This window comes from Marmota monax, unplaced genomic scaffold (genome assembly GCF_021218885.2).
Source record: "Marmota monax isolate L192 unplaced genomic scaffold, Marmota_monax_Labrador192_F-V1.1 WCK01_AAM20220418_F8-fsc01930, whole genome shotgun sequence".
In the NCBI taxonomy this organism is placed as follows: Eukaryota; Metazoa; Chordata; class Mammalia; order Rodentia; family Sciuridae; genus Marmota; species Marmota monax.
In genome coordinates, this window is record NW_026692170.1 from 1 (window position 1) to 25,852 (window position 25,852).

Consider the following 25,852-nt stretch of genomic DNA (forward strand, 5'->3'; position numbering starts at 1 on the left):
CCACAAAGTCTGGATTCACCTCTGGGTTCCATGTAATACAACCTGGTAAATCTCTCGAATAAGGCCTTTCTATTATTGACAAACACTGATGCAACAACTTAGCAGTATGTTAGACTATTTTGAACCTGAAAAAAGATGTGCCAAGAGCTTATTAGTAAAGTACCACTGTTTAAATGGTAGTAATAATCATATCTCTTCCATATGAAATCAGAAATGAAACATATTATGGAAAACTAGTACTGGTTGATAATCCTAAATGTTAAGTATACTTTTTTCCCCCTGACTTTAAAGTGCTTCTACTTCATTCACCTACACAGGTCCAGACTGATGGCTTATTTTTTAAAAATTCTTTGAGTTACTTCATTGGTTCTAACAATACAAGCTCCATGAGTTTAGAAATTGAAGGACTCTACAAGGTAGAAAGGCAGGCTCTATTCGGATAGAGCACATACACATGCTGACTTGTCTATGACACATCAATATTGTGCAAGAACATAAACACAAAGAACGAATAAGAGGGAAATCCAAGATTTATCCCTGTTTTTTATTCCACTACTGAGAATATCCATGCGGTAGCTGTGTCCACACTATAAAAGCAAATTGAGCTACGGTCCCAGAAACGCCCTATTGCTCCCCCGTAGTCCACTAGCACCAGTTTCCTACGGACAGCTGTAGAGACACAAAAGTTTGCATGTTTCAGGGTACGGTCATCACTTTTTGGTTTGTACTGGAATCCTGGCAGCTTCTTTCAGATTCAGAGAGGCATAAACATTACAGATGAAAAAAGAGCTCAGTTCTGTCCTTTGGGGTGAGTTAGGTTGGTTTAATTTGTAATGGTTCAAAAGTTTTGAGAGTCTCATATCCAGTAACTATTATACCTTTCTTCTCCCAGTTGCATCTTATTCTTCCCACCTGTGGACACAGGCATCTTCTCTTCTCTGCTCTTGGAACCTTAGTAATTCTTCCTCTGCCCATTACATTTATTTAATGCCTAATTTACTAGTTGTTTATTATGTTCCAGGCACTATATTAAGTATTTATGCAAATGAGATGGCATACCAAAAAGCCTTAGAATAGTGCTTGACACATGATAAATATTCAAAACATGCTATCTTATTTTCCCAAGAACTCTTGCAATGTTGATATTATTATTTCCCATTTTTCTGATGAAAAAGTTGAAATTCAGAAATCTTGCCTAGGTTCACACTGTTAGTAAGTGGCAAAATCACAAACTTTACAAATAATTTTCCATGCAGCATTTGTTTCCTTGTAATAGGAGCTGGCTGATAACAATTTGGCTCTTTGTGCATTGTATCTTGAAGTTGGCTTCTGACTTGCATAGGACTTTTGGAGCAGAGAGCTCTGTTTCCCTTTGAGAATTCTGCACTTCTAGAGCTATGGCCATACCACCTCTGGGCATCCCCAGGGTTCCTGTTCATTGGCCAGTGCATATTTGACATCATCACAGCCTTCTCTGGGCCCAGCCCATTCTAGATGCCTTAACATGTTCTTTCATTTAATCTTCAGACTGCCTGGTGTGAGGAAAATGCTACTAATAAGGCTCACAGATGTTTGTGACTCAAGTCACTTCAGTAGAAAGTGACAGAGTCAGAATTCAAACCCAGGTCTGCCTGATTCCAGGGTCCTTGCTGCTTCTTCTGTTCCTCACTGCCAGGGAGTCTTCTTCAAGGCTCTTCTCAGCACTTTCAGATACAGGCTTGCCATTTCAGATTCCTTTAGACTTTGCCTTTAGAAAGGACTGACGTGGTGCAGTCGGAGGTCTTGTATTGAGGAGCTTCATGTGGGCAGTCATTTTCTTATGGCTCATGGACCTATGTAGATGAACAAAGGAAAGGGGTTACTCCATCCCCAAGTACTTCAAACATGCTGGAACAGGGTGAGGGCTGCTCTGCTTATTTCTTTGACTACCTTCCTCAAAGGAACCAGTTTCCCTGCCTGCCTTGTGATTCTAGCATAGATAGATAGTGTTGGAGTTTGTCCTATTTTAAGTTTGTTTTGACTGCCTGCTTTGGACATGTTTTCAGCTAAAGCTGTTAGGATTTCAGTACATTCAGGACAGTGATGACGCTTCAGTCCTCAATTCATCTCTGTCTCCTCAGTTAATAGAAAGGAAACATAGCCCATCTGTCTGGACCTGTATAGAAGAATTTGGGGGGAAAAAAATAACAGGTAAGAAATGTTCCCTTATTTTGTGAGCTTACCTTTATTCTGTCCCATTGTTCCTACAGCAAAAGGCTTGAGCAAACATATTTGAGTTTTCCTTTTCCAATAAGGTATGTTTTTAAAATCACTTAAAACTGTACTTCTCAAGCTGGGCATAGAGATGCACATCTGTAATCCCAGTTACTTGGGAAGAGCCTACAGCAAGAAAATCGCAAGTTCAAGGCCAGCCTTAGCAACTTAGTGAGACCCTATCTCAAAATAAAATAAAAAGGGCTAGAAGCTGAGTGCAGGGGTTCATGCCTGTAATCCCAACAGCCCAGGAGGCTGAGGCAGGAGGATTGCAAGTTCAAAGCCAGCCTCAACAATTTAGTGAGGCTGTAAGCAACTGAGCAAGATCCTGTCTCAAAAATTAAAAGGGCTGGATGTGTAGTTTAATGGTTAAGCACCCCTGGGTTCAATTCCTGGTTCCAAAAAAAAGTGGTGGCAGGGACAGGCTGGAGATGTGGCTTTAGTGGTAGAACACTCCTGGGTTCAATCCCCAGTAACACAAAACAAACATACAAACAGGCAATGCATCTCAAACTTTGCCTCTGAGACAGTCTTTAAGGCAAAAAGAAAAAAAAGAAAAAAAAAATTAGCCACTGGTACTCCCACAAAGGTATCAAAAAGGCAATGGATGAGGAGTCAGTGCACCTTAGTTTATCTATAAAATCAGGGAATTGAGGGATAAATGGAAATGATCTCTAGTGAAGTGTCCACTCTGAATCTACAAATGTTCATATGTTTGGTTCATGAAAAAGAGTCACTATAGCGTGTTCCAGCTTCCCCCTCACTCTCTCCATTGCACAGGCACAACCTTAATGAAGAAAATGATGCTCTAATACAGGAGGAAAAAAATAGGATAATCTAGATTGTGGCTTCATGTTTTAATTTCACTAGGGACAAAGACCCCAGTGTCAGTTGTAGAAGGGCTGTCTGTTGAGAGGAAATGCTGAGATGAAGGGCACAAAGCCATGTGCGAACTGCTAAAAAAGAGAGAAGCACTGAAGAACTGAGATCATTTTAAAGGAAAGATAATAACAAAGTTTGCTACATTCTTCTGGCTACAGATTGCTTTACAGTCATTCTTAAAGGCTAGTGGAAAGGGAACAGGAGGAGATAGAGGTGTAGGAGCTTACTTTTACAGAACACACCAGCCATCTTACAGGTTTTAATGCCCCCACTCATGGCAGAGAATGTTTAAAGCCCAAGTTTGGGAACAAACCTGTGTCATTCAAATTTGTTTGTCTTCATAACATCACAACTAGTGTTATAAATTGGGCAAGTTAATGAGACTGAAAAATATCTGGAAAAATGCACTAGGCAAGAACAAGCTATGTGGCTGCTGGCTTCACCAGTTAGTCACTTTGACCTTAGTCATGGAAGAGTATGAAATGTCACTCCTCTTTATTCCATCTACTGACATGATTAGGCTTATAGCAATTGGTGTTCTATACATTAAAATATGGTTCTTTTCCCTCCTCTTGCTTACTACAGGCTGTGTTCTTACATTAACTGTACAGAAAGAGGGAGCAGAATAAGCCGACCCCATGTACATTTCAACCCAGGCCCTGTGCCTGCTCTGTCTTGTGAATGGGGAAACATGGAAATAAGAAAATTGATATAACACACCACAAAAAAGCAACATTACAAAGCACAATTCAGGATATTCAATGCATTCATAAGGTTGTGCAACAATCGCTGTTATCTACCTGAACGTTTCCATCACTCCAAAAGGAAACATGGTTCCAGTTAGCTATCACTTTCTCTTTCTTTCTCCCCACAGTCCCTGGCATTCACTACTTTCTGTCCTTCTGGATTTGCCTATACTGGACATTTCACATAGACAAGTTATATTGTAATGGCCTTTTATATCTGGCTTTCACATGGTTTATTGTTTCCTAGGTTCACCCTTGTAACAGTTATCAGTACTTTCTACAGCTGAATAATATCCCATTGTATAGATGTACCATTATATCAATTCATCTAAACATTAATTAATGAATATTTGGGATGTTTCTACTTTGAGGCTATTATGAATAATGCCAGTTTTTGTGTAGACACATGTTTTTAATTCTAGGGTACATACCTAGGAAGGGAATTCTAGGGTGCATACCTAGGAAGGGAATTGGTGGGTCATGTGGTAACTATAGTTAACTTTTTTGAGGAATTCCCAGACCGTTTTCCACAGTGGCTTCACCATTTTACATTCCCAGCTACAAAGTATGAGGGTTCAGGTTTCTCTGTATTTTTTGTCAACACTTGTTATTATCTGTCTTATTTTTTATTTAAAGCCTTATATTAAGGAACAATGCTTAACCAGTCTTTCTCTTCATAACATTATGAGTATAAAGTAGTATCTTGTGGTTTTAATTTGCATTTTCCTAATGACTTGAGAAACTGAGCATTCTCTTCATGAGCATGTTGGCCTTTACATATCTTATTTGAAGAAATGTTTATTCATGACTTTCCCCATTTTAAAATTGAGTTGTCTTTTTTTTTCTGAGTTATAGGAGTTCTTTATACATTTTGGGTATTCTGTGTATTATCAGCTATATGATCTATAAATATTTTATCCCCTTCTATAAGTTGTCATTTCACCTTCTTAATAGTGTCCTTCAAAGCATAAAAGTTTTAAATTTTGATACAATCTAATTTACCTAATTTTTCCATTGGTTATTTATTCTTTTGGTGTCATATCTGAGAAACTTTTAACCTAAAACAAGGTCGTGAGCATTTACTCCTATGTTTTATCCTAAGAGTTTTTTTTGTTGTTGTTGTTGTTGTTTTGGGGTACTGGGGATTGAGCTCAGGGGCACTCAACCACTAAACCACCCCCCAGCCCTATTTTGAATTTTTTTTTAGAGACAGGGTCTCACTGAATTGTTTAGCACCTCGCTGTTGCTGAGGCTGGCTTTGAACTCATGATCCTCCTGCTTCAGCCTCCTGAGCCATTGGGATTACAGGGTGCATCACCGCACCCAGCTGGGCTATTTTTCAAAGCTATCACTGAGCTAGAGAGTGAGGAATGGAAGAACAACACAAATCTCACTGTTCGTATAGAAATTCAGCTGTTTTTCTGGAATAAATGCTTCTTAGTTTGCTGTAAGCCTTTGATTAAATTTCCAGAACACTGGAAAAAGTGATTTTGACCATTTTGCCATTTTGTTGTTGTTGTTGCCTTTGTGGAGGGATGTATTTTCAGATATCCTTACTCCACCAATTTTCACTGATGTCACCTATAAAAAGGTTTTAAATCTCTACAGTCTCAGTTCTGTGGGCTAATTATTTAATCATGGAAAATAATTAGGGAAAAGAAGTAAAAGTATAATTCTCATAGACTTTTCCAGATGAGCAGATGAAGTTTATCGAGGCATTTCTGAATTTAGTTCTCTCAAAGCTAAGGTTAAAGTAACATCTGTCTTCTGTCTTAACCCCCCCCCCCCTTTTTTTTTTCTTTATATGGGCTTTGGGGTCAGAAATGAGTTCAAATTCCAGCTTTGCTTCTTACTAGTTTGGTGGCCCTAGGACAAGTTATATAACCTCTCTGTGCCTCAGTTTCTTCATTTGTAAAATGGGGTCATGATAACATTTACCACATAAGCTTATTATGAGGATTAAATATGAAATGCTGATCATAGATGCCTGGCAGCCTAATAGATGTTAGCTGCAATAATTATTCTTAAAAACTATAAGCAAATAGCAGAAAGATCAGTAGAGTAGAAGGGAGAGAACAGGGGGAAGGAGAAGAGGGGGAACAGGGAGTACTAGGGACCGAATTAGAGCAAATTATATTACATGCTTTTATAATTATGTTAAAATGAATCCTAAAATGTTATGAATAATTATAAAGAAACAACTAAAAAATGTTCTAGCCAGGTTCAGTAAGACATTCCTATAAACTCCAGTAGCTCAGGAGTCTGAGGCAGGAGGATCACAAGTTCAAAGCCAGCCTTAGCAACTTAGTGAGGCTGTATCTCAAAACATAAAAAGGGCTAGAGATATGGCTCAGTGGTTAAGTTCCCCTGGGTACTATTTCTGGTGACCCCCCAAAAAGTGTTCTGTAGGAATAGACTAATGATTCTTGAGTAGAGTTAAGCTAAAGTCAGATTTTCTTTTTCTTTTTTCCTATTTCTTTTGTCTTTTTGTTTTCTGTTTGCTTGCTTTAATGAATTGAAGAAATATCTTTCAGTATTTTAAAGTAAACATTTGCATAAAAATAAATTTACACTGGGAGGCTGAGGCAAGAGGACTGCAAGTTTGAGGCAAGCTTCAGCAGTTTCAAGGCCAGCCTGGGCAACTTATCAAGACCCTGTCTCAAAATAAAACAATAAGAAGAGCTGGGTATATAGCTCACTAGTAGAGTACCCCTAGTTCAATCCTGCATACAAAAAAAAAAAGTTTATTTCTGGTGTTTGGCACATTCCTATAGTCCCAGCTACTCCAGAGGCTATGGCAGGAAAATCACTTGAGCCCAGGAGTTCAAGGCCACCCTGAGCAACATAGTGAGATCCCATCTCAAAAAGAGAGAATTTATTCATTTTATTTACATGTAAACATAATGTTATTTATTTATTCAACAAACATTTACTAATACCTAGAAAATTTGCGGCACTATACCCGGCACGGGAATGACAATGATAGTAAAATGAGAACCCTGCCCTCTCCCTGCCAGGAGACTGACAAGTCAGCAGGTGCTATGGGCAAAGGCTCTGAAGTGATAGAAAAATACCAGTGACAGTAGGTGCTGGGAGCATGACTTCTACCAGTTCCATTGCTTAGCTTTATCCCCTTTCCTTTGACTTCCAAGCCAAGGAATTGGTTCTATATTTTTTCTTAACTAAGTGAATTAGACCATGAAATGTTTTAAATTTCTAAAAATGAAAGACAAACACCTTGAAATATGGAAGGCACTAAAAATACTGTTTCCTATAGGGCAAGGGCTTCCTACTAGTATAGTTACTTCTAGGGTTTTTGACCTGAAAATTCTTTGCCATATTGTTTTCTTTGTGTTCACTTTTTTCCCCTCCTTTTTTCTTTTTCTTTCTCTTTTCCACTTGATCTTCTAGAGAGCTGGATAATTCCCAAATAAAAAAGTGCCTTATGAAATTCTAAGGGTGATTTATATATAAAGACAAAATATTTTTTAAACATATAAGTTCTTTATAAAAAAGTAGTCTCATGCATGTTGAAAATATAATTTTAATTCCATTGCATGTTTCAGAATTCTCAGTCGTAATCCTCTGACAACTGTTGAAGATTCATATCTTTTTAAATTGCCAGCATTAAAATATCTGTAAGTATTACAACAATTTTAAACTCAAGATATGATTTCTGCTCTTCTTGTTTACTTCATCAAAGGGTTAAGTATTTTGTATTAATACTAAAAAGTCATAATTTTAATTTTAATTAGTTACTGGAGAAAAATGTTATGGTAAAGAAGAGTTAAGGAAGGATATATCATGGGGCAAGACAGCCATCAGAAGAAGGCAGCCATATTAAAGAACACTTACAGATATGGAACATGTAAACACATGTAAGAATATATTATTTATCCCAGAAAGCACAGAGGAATACGTGTATATTATTTTTAAAAAAGAAAAAAAGAGGGGCTTGGGTTGTAGCTCAGTGGTAGAGCGCTTGCCTTGCATGCGTGAGGCACTGGGTTCGATCCTCGACACAACATAAAAATATATAAATTCAGATATTGTGTCCATCTACATCTAAAAAAAAGAAAGAAATGATGCAATATGAAAATAAGAAGTAAGATGATGGTTTAAAAAAGATGTAAGTTCTATGTTTCAATGCCAAGATCATTATTTGATGGTGCAAATAGTAAACTTACGTATCTTCAATAAGAGCTTTATGGAATTATCTTCTATGCGAAATAAACTCTTAAGGCAGCTTGTTTTATGAGAAGCCAAAATAGAAAAGTTATCACATGTCCTTGAAATATTTTTTCAAGTATAGAATATTTATTGGGGTTCATCATGAATATCTTGGCTTTCTCTTTCAGAGACATGGGAACAACTCAAGTATCACTTTCGACAATTGAGAATATCCTCCTGATGACTCTTGAATTGGAAAAACTGTAAGTTTTTTTTTTTTCTTAGATTTATTTTACTTGATATTTTTTAGGTCTCTTTTCATATCTTGAATTTAAAATTATTTTAATACATTATTTTCTTAACTTTATTGAGGTATAATTTTCATGTAATAAAATTCACACTGTAAGCATACAGTTTGATGTATAGTAATGTAGTTACCACCACCTGATGATATAGAACATTTGTCATTCCCAAAATAGCCCCTTACATCGCTTTGTATTCATCCACTCCTCCCACCACCAGCCCCTACAAACCACCAAATCTTTTATCTTTCCCTATAGTTTAAAATTTTCCAGAATGTCTTATAAATAAAATCATCTAGTAGTAGATTTTTAGCTTCTTTCACTTAGCATAATTCTTAGCATATCTACTATCAGAATAGAAGAGTTGCAGTTTCTCCATGTCTTCATCTAATCCTTGTTTCAAGTTATTCCTTGTTTCAAGGAATAATATTTTTTTAGCCTTTCTACTAGTAGGAATGTAGTGGTATCTCATTGTGGTTTTAATTTGCATTTCTTTAATAGCTGATGATATTTAATATCTATTTTTATGCACGTTTCTTCTCTTTATGCTTTTACATGTTCAAAGTGTCCAGATTTGGCCAATGTGATCTCTATTGTTGTTTAACCACACAATGTGAGTTAAACTAAGCTATTTTTTATGCCCAGAATAATGTCTACCATTTACCACTCTCAAGCGGAATTGAGATATGGACTCCAGTAGTTGGAGACTTATTCAGATCCTTCTTAGAATTCTATCTTCCTGTGCACTCCTAACCCAGAGCAAGATTTTAAGTTGAAAGGAGATGCTTTTTACTGTCACCCAATTCTAATTTCTTTTTTATTTAGGCCTTCCATACCCACTGCCATGCTTTCCTTTCTGGTGGGCATCTCCCTCCTCCTTCCTATATATTTACAGTATTCAAGAGCCACATGCCAGGCACCATGGCACATGCCTATAATCCTGTCTGCTCAGGAGGCTGAGGCAAGAGGATCATGAGTTCAAAGCCAGCCTCAGCAACTTAGCAAGGCCCTAAGCAATTTAGTAAGACCCTGTCTCAAAAAATAAAAAGGACTGAGAACACGGCTCAGTGGTTAAGCACTTTTGGATCCAATCCCTGGTACAAAAATAATAATTAGAAAAGCAGTTTACCATTGGTTTCTGTCCAACTTGTCCAGGCTATATGTATCAAGAACTCCTTTCTACACTGTCCTGTGGTAGCCTTGGACTGTTCTTCTACTACTCAAGTAACTCCTTTTCCATTAACTTAATCCTCTGTGTTTCTATTTATAGGATCTTACCTAGCCATTTGGCCTGCTGCCTCTGCCAGTTTAAAAATAATATTGAAGTTGTCTGCAAGACAGTGAAGCTGCGATGTGACAGTGCATGTCGGACAAACAATACACGTTGCCGTGAGTCTGAATTGCCTGATGAGAAATGTTTTAACTTTTGTTTTGTTATTCAACTTTTAACTGGTGATCATAGATTTTTCAAACTAATGATGAAACTGCTTTATTTTTATTTATTTATCTAGAATTCAACTCCCTAAATTTCTGAATTGCTCTCTTGCTCAAAGTGAGGTTTTCAGCTATAATTTAATAATATAGCTATTCCATATGCCTAAGGATGAAGAGAAAGGAATAGAAGGGAGAAGGAATAATATTAATGGCCACACATGGTGTCCTGTGCTTTCTGCTTGGTACTTTGTTTTCCAGTGATAACTTATTCATATAGTACAATGCAGTTAGTAAGCTGTTTTTTTTATACACTAGGTCTCAAGTGTCCTCTGCCTTATAGGGCAGGCATCAATCTATTTTGTTCTGTTTGTGCAACTTTATAAAAGAGAATAAATATTTTATGTGAAGTCTAGGGGTTTCTGATTCTATAATAAGAAATTGCACCTAGACCATCCAACTCTGAACTTCTCTTAATCTCAAACTTTTCTATCCTCAGGTAATTCATGTGCTTTCAAATGTTTTTCTGTGTATTAGGTTTATTAGCACTAATTTCATGACTTTCAAAATGTGGTTGCTTTCATATCCAAATAGCTCAAATATAGGTCTCTACCAGTGATCTTGGGCAAATTATAACTAATAGCACCTTGCTACTTACATGCATATAACTTATTTTTCAAAATGATTTTTCACCAGTTACATTATTTCCTTTTTCCCCAGAGGTGAGCAGAACAAGTATTTTTCATCTTCATTTACAGATAAGGAAAACAAGATGGGAGGTGTCAAGTGCTATAGCCTTGAACCCAGGTCTTCTGTACCCAATTCTAACCCACATTCCTCTTTTGTCTCCAACCTTACCTCCTCCTTGACTCTCACCACACAAAAAAATACTTTTAGCTCTCCTGGGAAAGAAACCAGCTATTGCTGGGTATGATGGACTGTAATCCCAGTGGCTTGGGAGGCTGAGGCAGGAGGATTGTAAATTCAAAGCCAGCCTCAGTAACTTAGTGAGGCCCTAAGCAATTTTGTGAGACCATGTCTCAAAATAAAAAAAATAAGAAAGACCTGGGGATGTGGCTCAATGGTTAAGTGCCCCTGGGTTCAAATCCCAGGTACCAAAAAAAAAAGGAAAAAAAAAATCCAGCTACACAATGGTACACTTGACCTCATTTAGCTAGAAGCTTTGGATGATTCCCAGAGCTAGAATTGCTAGTTTTCACATCTAATATGAAAACAGGGAAGGCTTCTGACAAAAATAGCTTTTCCATTACTGTACTTCAGAACCTCAAGTATTGTTTATCCAGAAAATGCTGTTATTCTGTCGATTTATTGCACATTCAGTATTGGCATAGAACCAGGCAAATTAAAAAATCTTTTAACTCACATCCCAGATCCCTGCCTTAATTTAGGGAAAGAACCAGTATGGATATAGTGGGGTGTTTTATTTTTGTGTGTGTAGAGGCATCTGTTATGGAGCCTAAGATGTACGGGGAACAGGGGCCAGGTGAAGGAACTGGGTGAGTAGGTGGAAAGGACATGTTCAGATGAGGGAGGATGTGTTAACAGAAAGAGCGGAGCCTGTGCTTTAGCATCTTGGTTCTTATTCTCCTTGGAAGAATGTCCTTTGTCATGATCATCTGTGATGTGAAGGAACAGGACACACTGAAGAGGTGGATAGAGGAAGCCTTGTGCCCCCTCTGTATCTGAGCGGGGACAGCATGGGGTATGTAAATGTAAGGAGACACAGCTGATCTGTAGAGAATCTCTCAGAGCCCATGAATATTTCTCTTCTAGTCTTGGGCTTTTATTGAGTATTGGGCAATTGGCTGTCCTAAACAGAGTTCTTATACACAGTATGGAATATTCTGAGTTAAGTAGCACTTTGTCAAAAAAGATGTCTTTTTTTTCTTTGTGTTGTTGCCATTTCATAGGTTTAATTATGAAATTATTTTTCTTTCTTCTAAATGACACTTAAATGTTTGGCTGGAATGTATGGCTGTGGACTGACAAAAAGCTGTCCATCAGTCTTCTGTTATCAAAAGTAGTCTCTTCTTTTTTGACAGTTCAAGATGCATCTGTAGGGAATGCAGAAGGATCATTCATGAAGGTGTTACAGGCCCGGAAGAAGAACACTAGCACTGAGCTTTCTATTGAGCCTGAAAAGCCAGCTTCAGATAAAAATGGTGTCACCTTTTCGGGATTCTTAAATGAACAGCTAGACTTCAATGATGAAAGTGATGTTATAAGTGCATTAAATTACATATTGCCATATTTCTCAGAGGGAAATCTAGAAGACGTAGAGTCAACATTATTACCATTCATTAAACTGCTTTTTTCAAACGTACAAGATGGAGGTAATGCCATGGAATATTTGAAGAACAATACAAAGAACTCCTCTCTTTCAACTGCATCCAACAATTCAACTTATAAAAACAAATTAAAGAAGCTTCATTTTCTGGAAAATTTGTTAGATGCAGAAATTCAGGAAAAAATTGATGAGGTGAAAAAAAAAGAAAAAACTGCCATGCTTATGCAATCTAGGCTTTTAGGTCCCAAATTTAAACGCCAAATCTTTCAAAAGAAATTGGAAACTGCCCAACCACAGGAAAACAGCCTAGCAGAGATTGAGAGTACAAAGAAAAGGCTGCGGAGAGTAAACAGAGTCATCAAGGGGCCGAAGGGCATACGGAAAAGACACCTCAATGAAATGAGAAAACAGAGTATGGGAAGGAAACAGAGTGCCTGGGCACTTGCGGAGAATGTTGCCCAAGAAGGCAGGCTCAGGAGACCAATCCCAAGGGAACTAGAGCAGCTTCACAAGGTGCGGAGGAGGCCCAGGAAGTTAGTGGGAAACTCCCTCCTGGACGCTTCATTTACAAATGAACATAAGGCAGCAGTCTCTTCTTTTTTGAAACAATACTCCTTGGGCAAATCTCCCACCTCCTCCATTTCAAAATTACAGCCTGAGATTAGAAACAAAGCAAAAGACTTAACCTACACCCTTTTTGTTTTAGAAGATGCAAATGCTCGAGTTAAAAGCATGAAGGCTGATAAACCAGTCATACGTTCCAAAAAAACTCACAGCTTTCATAAAACTTACCCTCTTGCAGCCCACAGAATACCCAAGGCCAAAGTGAGTCGAAAGTTCAGAAAGGATAATTTGCACAATAGACTGATGCTTGCAAAGAGGCCCCCATTCTCTGCAATAAGGAGCCTCATAAATTCCCCCCCACGAGAGGCCTTTTCATCTTTAGGAGACCTGAATTCTCAGGAGAATCCTTTCTCAGGATTATATGCTCTTTCAGAACCTATAGAAAGTGTTCCTGCAGAAAACAATACTGCAAAAAGTCCTTCTGAAGGAACTATTTTTGAAGCAAACATTACTGTGTTGGATGAACCCACCTCTGAAAATGCAACCTATGAAAACGCTGCTGCAGAGGCTGTAGATTCTGCTGTGACTCCTTTCAACATAATGCCAACTGTTCAACAAACCAATGAGACACAATGGGAATACCTCAACGCGAACACTGACTCACAACCCAAGCCTGAAGACTTATCCTACCCATTGACGGCATCCCCAGGTGATCAGTTTGAAATTCAGCTAAACCAGCAACTTCGGTCCCTCATCCCCAACAATGACGTGAGAAGGCTCATTTCTCATGTTATTCGGACTTTGAAATTGGACTGCTCTGAACCCTATGTGCAACTGGCCTGTGCCAAGCTCATCTCCAGAACAGGCCTCCTGATGAAGCTTCTCAGTGAGCAGCAAGAAATCAAGGTGTCCAAGGCTGAATGGGATACGGACCAGTGGAAAACTGAGAACTATATCAATGAGAGCACAGAAGCCCAGGGTGATAACAAAGAGCATGAGGAGACAAGTGAGGTGAGGGAAACTATTGAGCAAGAAGCCCAGACTTTTTCATCATTTAGGGTATACAATTGAAGCATTCAAGCGGGAAGACCAGGGGCTTCTAGTCCACATCTTGTCTTGGCCACATAACTTTGCCCAAGACAGTGATCCCCATTTTGTTCCATTAGAGAATAAAGTGGACTTAACACACAAGATAAACAAATAATAGGAAAAAAATGTGTGATAATAAGATGTAACATATTAAATTTGGTGTGTTCTTTAAGAAACTGCCAGCTATTCACCTGGAAGAATGGAAATTTTGAATAGTTAACTTTCATCCTTTCCAGTCTCTTTTTTACTTAATAAAAATCATTCTTTTTCTTTCTTTTAGCTCACAAAAGGAGTCCCGGGATATGGTCATAACAACAAACTCATCTTGGCAATATCTGTGACTGTAGTGGTGATGATTTTGATTATAATTTTCTGTGTGATTGAGGTAAGGACAACAATCAATTCAGGTTTCCAGAATACATCTTATCATTGTAATAGATTTAGAACGTATACCCTGAAAATCAAAGTTCCTTCCCCACCTACTACTTGACATTTCTCTTCAGTCACTAACACTGAGTTATGCTTTGTTCTTTTATTGAAAAATATATTCTAGGGATTTTTATTTATTTTTTTATTTTACTTTTTGGTACCAGGGATTGAACCCAGGGGTGTTTGAACATTGAGCCACATCTCCAGCCCTTTTTTGTATTTTACTTAGAGACAGGGTCTCACTGAGTTGCTTAGTACCTCGATAAATTGATGAGGCTGGCTTTGAACTCACAATCCTTTTGCCTCAGCCTCCCAAGCAGCTGGGATTATAAGTGTGCTTCACAGTGCCCAGCCCCAGAGACTTTTAAAGGAACTTCATTTCCAGGGAATCTTTGAGAAATTGAAACCAAGAGAACAAGCTATAATTTCTTAAGAAATTAAGACTAATATGGCCAGAGATGTCATCGTAGCAAAATTTGTCCAACCCAAAACCATGTCCACAATTTGTTACTCTCATTTTTGTAAAGTTTTGATGTACTTTCATTCTACCACTGATTTCTTTCCTTGTTACTGAAATGACAAGAGATGACTTCACTCTCAAGCAGCAGTCATTACCCTGGGGTAAAAGGAGAGGGCTAAAAGATCAAAGTGCTATATGTAGACTCAGTGGATCCACACAGCTTCCTCCTCCTCCAGTGTGTGAGGTATTGTCTAAGTAGGTGTTCAGGTAAAGCACTGCAGCTAAATTCTCATCAGGCTACTCCAGAGCAGGTCCTAGTGATAATAGTATATTCCTGGCTCTGGCTTCTGTTTACCTTCTGTTTGCTTACATGATGGTTTATTACTTTTCTCAATAGGCAGGTTTAGAATATTAAGAGTCATTTAATAAGCTGACAGTCTTGATTCTACCCTCCCAATTCAACCATCCAACTTAGCTAGTTTGCCTTTTCTACTGTAATAGCAGTCCTCCATTCCAGCCAGAGCAGCCTCTCCATATACCCGTCACACCATGCTCATTCCTTGCCTATCTAAAATTCCCTTACTTTGCCATGTCTGTGGAAGTTTTATGAATCTGTCAAAAACCAACTCAAGTTCATCTTTCTTTACAAAGCCTTCTCTGAATACCCCAGTTCTCCTGGACCTATGCCAACTATGAGATTTGTTTCCATTTCTTGAGGTGATTGTGAAGCTTTGTCCCTCCCCTCATAATTTAAATTTTTGGTAAACAATTTTTTAAAAGATGACTATAGGAGAGAGAAACACCAACATCTCTGTTCCATTAATGGAGTGGAACAGAGATATATAAGGATCAGATGGCTCAGACTTGAATAGAAACCTGACTGAGTATATTACATATCTACAGAAAAATAGGTCCAGGCCAGGAGTGATGGCACACACCTATACTGCCAGGGACTTAGGAGTCTGAAGCAGGGAGATGGCAAATTTGAGGCCAGTCTGGGCAACTTAGCAAGACCCTTTCTCAAAATAAAAAAATGAAAGGGCTGAGTAGCTAGAGTAGGCTGTGTTCAATCCCCAGTACCAAAAAAAGAAAAGAAAAATATATCTACAGGAGAGCTGGTCAGTAGTAAAAGCACAGAAAAGACAAGAAAGAAACTGGTTTGAGGGCTGGGGTTGTGGCTCAGTGGTAGTGTCCTCGCCTAGCATGCATGAGGCACTGGGTTCGAACCTCAGCACCACATAAAAATAAAGACAATAAAGTCCATCAACAATAAAAAATATTAAAAAAAAAAAAAGAAACTGGTTTGAATAGTGCCCATCCTAACATTTTGCGAGAGTAGCAATGGATCCCTGGGCAGGTGTGGAGTCAGTTTCACTTGCCAGACAACCCCTGGCCAGGATAGGAGATGAATGGATCTATCTACCTTAGCCCTTTTGTTCTAATTCTATTCTCACCAAGTAGCTTTCCAGTTGGGCTTAAGTGTGCCTCAGAGGCCTCTCTACAGAGAAGCAATTCCCTTGTGGTGTAGACAGATGTTCTGTTTGTGGAGCAGAAGTATTTCTTACTATCAGGGCATTTTCTGGCAATCTGTGTTGGAGTCAGTCCTGTAGCATCTATAAGGTGAGACTTCTCGGAAGAAAAGAAGTAAGTTCTCTCTTAGTGAAGACAGAGTCAAATTTCTGAGCCTAAGTGGTGCTTACACATGGGATCAGTTTGCAAAAAGCCTCTGGGAAGATTATCACTGGCCATTGCACAGATGGTATGATCTGCATCTCTGGGTGGCATGTGGCCTTTCTTGAAATTTCTGTAAAATTTTATACTGATTTAAATTTGTTTATACAGCTGGGTATCATGGTGCATGGCTATAATCCAGTGACTCAGGAGGCCAAGGCAGGAGGATCACAAGTTCAAAGCTTGCCTCAGTTAATTTAGTGAGGCCCTAAGCAACTTAGTGAGACTGTGTCTCAAAATAAAACATAAAAAGGGCTTGGAGTATGGCCAGTGATTAAATGCACCTGGGTTCTATCCCTGGCCCAAAACAAATTTGTATGTACAATTCAATCTTATATTCGTGTTTATTTATATTTTTATTATTTCCTCTCCCCAATTAGATGATGAGCTCTAGGAAGACAAGGGAGGATGTAGTAGTAGATACTACTATAGTGGACAATATGGTGTTCAAAAGAAAAGAGATGAGATATTATGTCAATTCCACAATGAGGAATCATGTAAATCCAGTATCTGAAGTAGCATACAGAGTCTAGCAATAGAGAGACTCAAGTGATCCTAAGACGTTTGCATATATTTATATGCATGCATGTTATGTGTTAAGAATCAAACCCAGGGCCTTGGATATGCTTTGCCACTAAGCTACACTCTCAGCCCCTGAGACTTTTTATTTATTTATTTATTTTTAATTTTTTTTATTGTTGGTTGTTCAAAACATTACATAGTTCTTGATATATCATATTTCACACTTTGACTCAAGTGGGTTAGGAACTCCCATTTTTACCCCGTATACAAATTGCAGAATCACATCAGTTACACATCCATTGATTTACATATTGCCATACTACTGTCTGTTGTATTCTGCTGCCTTTCCTATCCTCTACTATCCCCCATCCCCTCCCCTCCCCTCCCCTCTTCTCTCTCTACCCCCTCTACTGTCATTCATTTCTCCCCCTTGTATTATTTTCCCCTTTCCCCTCACTTCCTCTTGTATGAAATTTTGTATAACCCTGAGGGTCTCCTTCCATTTCCATGCAATTTCCCTTCTCTCTCCCTTTCCCTCCCACCTCTCATCCCAGTTTAATGTTAATCTTCTTCTCATGCTCTTCGTCCCTACTCTGTTCTTAGTTACTCTCCTTATATCAAAGAAGACATTTGGCATTTGTTTTTTAGGGATTGGCTAGCTTCACTTAGCATAATCTGCTCTAATGCCATCCATTTCCCTGCAAATTCTATGATTTTGTCATTTTTTAATGCAGAGTAATACTCCATTGTGTATAAATGCCACATTTTTTTTTATCCATTCATCTATTGAAGGGCATCCAGGTTGGTTCCACAGTCTTGCTATTGTGAATTGTGCTGCTATGAACATCAATGTAGCAGTGTCCCTGTAGCATGCTCTTTTTAGGTCTTTAGGGAATAGACCGAGAAGGGGAATAGCTGGGTCAAATGGTGGTTCCATTCCCAGCTTTCCAAGAAATCTCCATACTGCTTTCCAAATTGGCTGCACCAATTTGCAGTCCCACCAGCAATGTACAAGTGTACCCTTTTCCCCACATCCTCGCCAGCACTTGTTGTTGTTTGACTTCATAATGGCTGCCAATCTTACTGGAGTGAGATGGTATCTTAGGGTGGTTTTGATTTGCATTTCTCTGACTGCTAGAGATGGTGAGCATTTTTTCATGTACTTGTTGATTGATTGTATGTCCTCCTCTGAGAAGTGTCTGTTCAGGTCCTTGGCCCATTTGTTGATTGGGTTATTTGTTATCTTATTGTCTAATTTTTTGAGTTCTTTGTATACTCTGGATATTAGGGCTCTATCTGAAGTGTGAGGAGTAAAGATTTGTTCCCAGGATGTAGGCTCCCTATTTACCTCTCTTATTGTTTCTTTTGCTGAGAAAAAAACTTTTTAGTTTGAGTAAGTCCCATTTGTTGATTCTAGTTATTAACTTTTGTGCTATGGGTGTCCTATTGAGGAATTTGGAGCCCGACCCCACAGTATGTAGATCGTAGCTAACTTTTTGTTCTATCAGACGCCGTGTCTCTGATTTGATATCAAGCTCCTTGATCCATTTTGAATTAACTTTTGTGCATGGCGAGAGAAAGGGATTCAGTTTCATTTTGTTGCGTATGGATTTCCAGTTTTCCCAGCACCATTTGTTGAAGATGCTATCCTTCCTCCATTGCATGCTTTTAGCCCCTTTATCAAATATAAGATAGTTGTAGTTTTGTGGATTGGTTTCTGTGTCCTCTATTCTGTACCATTGGTCCACCCGCCTGTTTTGGTACCAGTACCATGCTGTTTTTGTTACTATTGCTCTGTAGTATAGTTTGAAGTCTGGTATCGCTATACCGCCTGATTCACACTTCCTGCTTAGCACTGTTTTTGCTATTCTGGGTCTTTTATTTTTCCATATGAATTTCGTGATTGCTTTCTCTATTTCTACAAGAAATGCAGTTGGGATTTTGATTGGCATTGCATTAAACCTATAGAGAACTTTTGGTAATATCGCCATTTTGATGATGTTAGTTCTGCCTATCCATGAACAGGGTATATTTTTCCATCTTCTAAGATCTTCTTCTATTTCTCTCTTTAGGGTTCTGTAGTTTTCATTGTATAAGTCTTTCACCTCTTTTGTTAGGTTGATTCCCAAGTATTTTATTTTTTTTGAGGATATTGTGAATGGAGTGGTTGTCCTCATTTCCATTTCAGAGGATTTGTCGCTGATATACAGGAATGCCTTTGATTTATTCGTGTTGATTTTATAGCCTGCCACTTTGCTGAATTCATTTATTAGCTCTAATAGTTTCTTTGTAGACCCTTTTGGGTCTGCTAGGTATAGAATCATGTCACTGCAAATAGTGATAATTTAAGTTCTTCTTTTCCTATTTTTGTGCCTTTAATTTCTTTCGTCTGTCTAATTGCTCTGGCCAGTGTTTCGAGAAATATGTTGAACAGAAGTGGTGAGATAGGGCATCCCTGTCTTGTTCCAGATTTTAGAGGGAATGCCTTCAGTTTTTCTCCATTCAGAATGATGCTAGCCTGAGGCTTAGCATAGATTGCTTTTACAATCTTGAGGTATGTTCCTGTTATCCCTAGTTTTTCTAGAGTTTTGAACATAAAGGGATGCTGTACTTTGTTGAATGCTTTTTCTGCATCTATCGAGATGATCATATGGTTTTTAAAATGTAATCTTTTAAAATTTAAATCACTGGGGGGCTGGGATTGTGGCTCATCGGTAGAGTGCTAGCACGGGCTAGCACAGGCAGGACCGGTTCGATCCTCAGCACCACATAAAAATAAAGGCATTGTGTTTTGTTCATCTACACCTTAAAAATAAATATAAAAAAATTCAAATCACTGGAGAAAAAATGAATTAATAGTAATAGAAGCCTAATGAAGGAGCAAGTAATAAAAGATGCCTACTTTTCACCTTAAACATATTTCAGTAAATGTTAAAAAAAAGAAAGAAATCATGATAGTAGTAGAAGAAAATAGAAGCAATATTTTTTTTTATAACCTGATGGAAAAGAGCTTCCTAAGTCTGATAGCACAGGCAGAAACCTTTAGCAGTCTTTAGCAGATGTGACCATCCTATCTCTGATGCCCATTAGCAAACAGTATGTATGGATGTGAAGCATATAGAACAAACAGTTTCCACATGTTATTTTATTTAATCCTCACAAAAATCCTGTAGGATAATATTATAAACCCTCTTTTACAAATGAAGGAGATCAACTGACCTCGGTGGCTAACCAAGAGCAAAATTCCAGTTCCTATTACAAAGCCTGTTCACCTCCTTAAGAGACAAAAATACTGGGAAATATTTGAAATGTTGAAATACAAAGAAAACCATTGCAAACCATTGTAAGGACTAACATGGATTTATAAAACTTTTTTTATACTAAATATGTTAGTCCTTAAGAAAATAAATCCATAAGAAAAAAGACAAGGGGGAGGGCTGTGAAGAGTAGGTGTGTTTCTAGTCAAGCCACCCACCTCTGTCACCAGCACTGCCTTGTGGCCATGGATGAGCTATTGTTATAACCAGTGGTCTCTATTACCTCATGGAATAAAGGTGATTTCAGATACTTTCTTCTAGTGCTTTTCTAACATTGCATTTTTATTTATATTTTTAATCCTTCTGGAATTTGTGTTTTGTTTTAGTATGGTTGGAGTAGGGAATCTTTTCCCCCCCTACATGATTACCCAGTTGTTTCAAAACTATTTTATTTTATTCTTAATATTTTTTTTGGTTGTCAATGGACCTTTATTTATTTATTTGTTTGTTTGTTTGTTTGTTTGTATGTGTTGCTGAGAATCTAACACAGTGCCTCACACATGCCAGGCAAGTGAGCCACCACCCCAGCCCTTAAAACTATTTTAATTAATGGTTGATTCTTTCTTCACTGATGTAAAATACCATCTTTATCTGGACTCTTTTTTCCCATTGATCCAGGTGTCTTTTTCTATACCAGTACTAACATCACACCACTTAATTCCAGTTGCTTTATAACATATTTCAAGCTATATATTTGGTAGGGCAAGCTCCTGCTCTCCTGATCATTTCGTACATTTCATTACTATTCTTATATATTTTCTCTGCCAAAAGAAAAACAAAATAAAAACAAAAACAAACAAACAAAAAAACTGTCTTTGAATTTGAATAGGACTAGATTGAATTTGAAAATGAATTTGCGAATTAACATCTTTACAACATTCTGGGAACATGTAATCTCATGCCATATATTCATTTCTTCTTAATGTGCATTTATTTATTTATTTATTTATTTATTGTGGTGCTAGGGATTGAACTCAGGGGCACTCCACCACCGAACTGCACTCCCAGTCTTTTTTATTTTTATTTTTTAAAAGGAAGCATTTCCTTCCATATTTTATTTTTATGCGGTAAACCAAGTGCCTCACGCATGGTAGGCAAGTGCTCTACCACTGAGCTACAATAAAAAAATTTAAAAAATATTTTTTATTTTAAGACAGGGTATTTCAAAGTTACCCAGGCTGGCCTTAAACTTGATCTTCTTGCCTTAATATCTCGGACTGCTGGGAATATAAGTGTGTGCCACCACATCCAGCTGAATTTTAGTATTTTCACTACGTAGATTTTTTTAATTGGATCTTTTTAGTTATACATGACAGTAGAATCCATTTTGATATATAGTTTCAGTTCCTTTCCCCATTTATGCCCTCATTTATTTTTCATACTGCATTGATTAAGACCTCCTCAATGAGGTTGAACAGCAGCAATAACAGGCATCCTAATCTTATTCTTGATTTTAAAACGACACTGTTGTTTAAAGTTCTGGCAGACATGTTTATCAAGTTAAGTAGTTCTTTCTTTTTCTACTATTAAGTGTTTTTATTAGGAATTATCTGTTGGATTTTATCTAAAATAGTCAATAAAATATATTAAGTGCCAGCTGCATGCAAGACCCTAAGCTAGGTACTATGGAAGAGTCAGAGAACCATTAAAAGGATAGAATTCCTGCCCTCAGAAAAGTTATTATCTCACTGGGTAGATAAGACTTAAAAATAAATATAAGGAATGAATAGAGACTTGGAGATTAGTGGTCATTGTGATACTTATGACAGTATTTTCTTCCAAAACAGATTTATTCCCATAAAACAGCATCACAAGATGATGAAGAAAAGTCCTTAAGGTAAATATGAGCCTGGCAGTATTTAAATGAGAATTTTATTTTATTTTTAATATTTATTTTTTAGTTGGACACAATATCTTTATTTATTTTTACGTGGTGCTGAGGATCGAACCCAGGATCGCACATGCTAGGCGAGCGCTCTACCGCTGAGCCACAACCCCAGCCCCTAAATGAGAATTTTAGAACTCATCTATTTCAATCTTAACAGTGAGGAAACTGCTAAAGGCAGGAAGAATACTTCCTCTCATGTCTCCCCTGGCTCCAGGAAAACTAGTTTCCCAGCCTGCTGAGGTCAAAGGCACTAGCAGGGATGCATCTGCTGTCTCCAGTCCTTAAGGAAAGAGAGTGGAGGGCAAGAGGTTTGGGCTGTGCCTGCTCCCACTGTTCACGTGCATCAGACTCAGCTGGAGCCCTTCTTTGAGGCTTTCAGGGACAGGGAAGACCTTGGGTCATTAGCGTGCTGTGCTATTCCCCTTCCAGGCTGGCGGAAGTAGAAGTAGAATGTATGAGTCCTTCCTCCAGGTGGTAGGAAAACTTTACCTTCTTGCCTTACTGGTCACCTTCTCACCCCCACTCTCTATTCCTTTTACCTAGATTTCATAGAATTTTAACAGGGAGCTTAGAAATAGTAGTTTGTCTCTTCCTTTTATAATAAGAAACGGAGAATAAGAAAGGGAAAATATCTTACCCTGTGGTCACAGTTAGTGTCAGAAAATGGTTCCTTTCCAGCTAGGTACTTCTCCATTAATTATACCCACACTTGGGCTGTGAGCAACATTTGATATTGTGAATTAGTAGACACATTTCAATGTAAACATCAGCAATGTTTGAAACAACGCACAGGTTTTTTTTTCCTATTGTTTTTTGTTATGTATATGTCTAAACTGATTTTACAACTCAATCATAAGTGACAGCCTGCAATATGGAAATCAGTGAGCTAGACAACTTTACTAATTGGACTTTGGTATTTACTTGATGTAATTCAACTTGTAGGATAAAGCAGCTAGGAAATAGAAACACCTTCTCCCTCAAGAGCCACCCTGCTCCCCACCCCAAAATGATGATACATGTTGAGATTTAAGTCCAAAGAGGACTGATGTGAAAGGCTCTGGAGAGAGTAAAACACTTCAGCCCAGTATGGTTGTGTACTGTACAAGGTACTTAGCCAAGAGGGTAAGCAGAGTTGCTAATCCTGCCTATGCTCATGTGGCTCTTTGGGAACATACATAGAGAGTTCTGGTAGCCCAGCATGCAGGGAATTGTTTTTAGGACCCCAGGTCTAGCATGATTTTGCTCATTGTGCTTATGAACTAAGGTATAGGCTTTGTCCTAAAAAGACCAAAGGTGCACATTACAAAAAGACATGAAAAATGGCATCCATCACTAATTGTCTTGTGCATGTGTTTCCCCCCAGGAGCTGTTTTGGGTTTCCGTGTAGGAGAAGCTCAACGGAAAGTGAAAATCAGATAAATCTGAAGAGAACCCAGTGCTGTGGCCAGGGAAGGCAGCGGGAAGCAGAATTAATGTTCCACTTTCTGTTTTCTAGGAGGGCTTTTTCTGGTTAAGGCCACTTTGGCTTAGAGATATGTACAGACCTCTCAATGCCACACGTAAGAAAAACATGGCACAGAAGCTACATGACAAGGACTCCTCTGATGAGGATGAGATTTTCAATAAGGATGCTGGGTAAGGGACTGGGGGTGATATAAAATTCTCAAGTGAAGAGGTAAGGAAAAGCTTAATTGCTCCTTTCAAGAGTAACAACCTTGGCTTTGTTCTTCTCCCAGGGATGAAGCCCCATCACAGACCTCTGCTCCTACTGAGGGCGGAGAGTAAATCTGTCTTGCCTCAAGCGACTGGCAAATTTTATTTTCTAATATTGGCTTCTCATCAGTGCTTGTAAAATACTTTTTTTTCTCATATTAAAAGGTACAAAATTCACAACCAATCCTAGCCATGTGGTAAAAAGTAACATGTAAATAGTTAAATGTGTGTATATAAACAACAAGGGCATAGGCAAGTAGAGCTGGTCTAGAGCTAGAATCCGCTATGGCAGCCATGCTTCTGTAAGAGGCAGTGTGTGCAGAGTTGGAAAGAGCTTCTAGGCCTCATGCCCCAGTGTAAATAATCATCTTTCAGAGGGCCAGAAAACACATCATCTTCAAGGAGTGTGGATTTCTAAATAAAATACCAGTTGTTCTGGTGCGCTCTTTCTGGTTCAAGAACCAATCATTTGAAACTTAGTTGACCTCATGCCCATGAAGATCTTCCACCTTCTGGCCCCTCTCATCAGGTATTGGGGTTGCCAGAATATTTGAATCATTGAACTTGCTGCACTGTGGGGCCAAGCTGTGCTTTTTTTCCCAAGCCTTCAAATCATGTGCAAACATATACCCTGTCTTCGTAGGGGATTCTCCACCCTTTAAAAGCTGGTAGAAAATTAATATTGGTTTATTGGTTTTTCATTTTTAAAATGTTGACCCTTGGACATCTAGCAGGATAGGGTAAAGAACATGCTAGAGCAGTAATTTCCCTAGATTTTCCTCCTTGAGCTTTTATTTTGGAAAACATGTATAAAGCTACTTCTCCATTCATATGGACTGCATCAGCCTCTCCTGACCCCACTTAGGGTCACATGTGTACTCAGCTCCCTTCAACTCCATCCAACCCCAAACCTACCCACTTCCTGCCTCATCCAGCACCATCCACAACTACAGGATTACAAGTGATAATTTGCAAAAGATGCAAGCATTCCTCCACTCCCATCTTTAGCAACAAAGTTGGTAATAAATGACATTTAGTGATACCTGTGTTGAGAATCAAGTTTGAATCCTGTTCCCCCAGTGTTGAAGACTGAACACCCAAGAAACTCCAAGGCAAGCACAAAAAGTTTTATTTAAAGAATAGAACAGCGAGAGAGAGGGACAGAGGCTTCTCTGCAGAGGTGGGGGTCCAAGTTGGTGCCTGTTAGCACAAAAAGACCAGGCCAGAAGCAAACTTAAGGGATCATCTCAGCCTTTTATTCAATAACAAAGTTTCATGCAGGAATAGGCTATGCAGGAATGGGCAACAGGGTCTCTGAGGGACCCACTTTCCTGGTGGAAAAATGAGCCACTGACCAAAGGAGGAGTTTGGGCTTATATAGGCTTATAGAGGTGATTTAATGAGCATGTCAGTTTGGGCACTCAAGAATTTGGGTTTTTGCAATGGGGATTGGGTCAGTGGCCAGCACCTGGAGAGGATTTATCTTGGAAGAGATTCAAGCTATCAATGTATGGCTTTTTTTTTCACTCCCCTTTCCCAGGCCACACCATCTTCGGGTTTTGATTTTCTATATCTAACAGTGTCCAAGAGAGTGGCAGTGTCCTGCGCTTTTACACATTTCAGGTTTCCTTCTCATACCCCCCTTCCTCCCCTTATCTTGCCTATATGACCAGAATGTGGGAAAGGAGCCTTCCAGGGGTACAGGCAGGAAGTGGGATGTCGCAGGGTGGGGAGCATTCATTGACAGCTCTTTGCAGGGAGGATCCTTGGCAATAGGTTGGAGGAAAGGTAGGTATTAGTATTTTATATCCTCTTGAATCAGCCCCCGTTTTCCCAACCCAATCATTTATCACCTGCATTGCCTGTTCTTTTGCTTCCCCCCTTCAACCAATCCCCCCTCTGAGAATGGAGCCCTTTCTGCAATAAGGGGAAATGATCGATGACTGCTCTGGCTGCTGTGGGCTGAGAGGGGTGACGGGGGTAAGCCATTTGGGTTTCCCTTTTAGAAATGTTTTGAGTTCCAATTGAGGGTCGATGTTAAAAGTTT

At 38.6% G+C, this 25,852-nt stretch overlaps 1 protein-coding gene, 1 long non-coding RNA gene and 1 other non-coding gene across 4 annotated transcripts; 2 read left to right on the forward strand and 1 right to left on the reverse strand.

The window, feature by feature from the left end:
* Positions 1-523: 523 nt before the first annotated feature.
* Positions 524-6,313, reverse strand: LOC124077147 (uncharacterized). The gene is made up of 2 exons (XR_006846551.2): positions 2,223-6,313; positions 524-1,832 (listed from the first exon to the last, which is right to left on the reverse strand). It is a non-coding gene; the product is annotated as an uncharacterized LOC124077147 (long non-coding RNA).
* LOC124077153 (small nucleolar RNA SNORA51) lies at positions 3,699-3,830 on the forward strand. The gene has a single exon (XR_006846556.1). It is a non-coding gene; the product is annotated as a small nucleolar RNA SNORA51 (small nucleolar RNA).
* Positions 6,314-7,385: 1,072 nt separating the features above from the next.
* Positions 7,386-24,847, forward strand: LOC124077140 (leucine-rich repeat-containing protein 37A3). 2 transcript variants are annotated; one of them, XR_009224776.1, is made up of 8 exons: positions 7,386-7,519; positions 8,240-8,314; positions 9,624-9,742; positions 11,848-13,667; positions 14,026-14,130; positions 21,992-22,041; positions 23,588-23,727; positions 23,829-24,847. XR_009224776.1 is itself a non-coding variant. In XM_058572338.1 (7 exons), exons 2-7 carry the CDS (start codon positions 8,244-8,246, stop codon positions 23,604-23,606), a joined length of 2,184 nt encoding a protein of 727 aa, XP_058428321.1. In that variant the 5' UTR covers positions 7,386-7,519; positions 8,240-8,243; the 3' UTR covers positions 23,607-24,847. The 2 variants fall into 2 exon arrangements, 1 of the variants encoding a protein (XP_058428321.1); XM_058572338.1 differs by having other exon boundaries at positions 23,588-24,847.
* Positions 24,848-25,852: the final 1,005 nt, after the last annotated feature.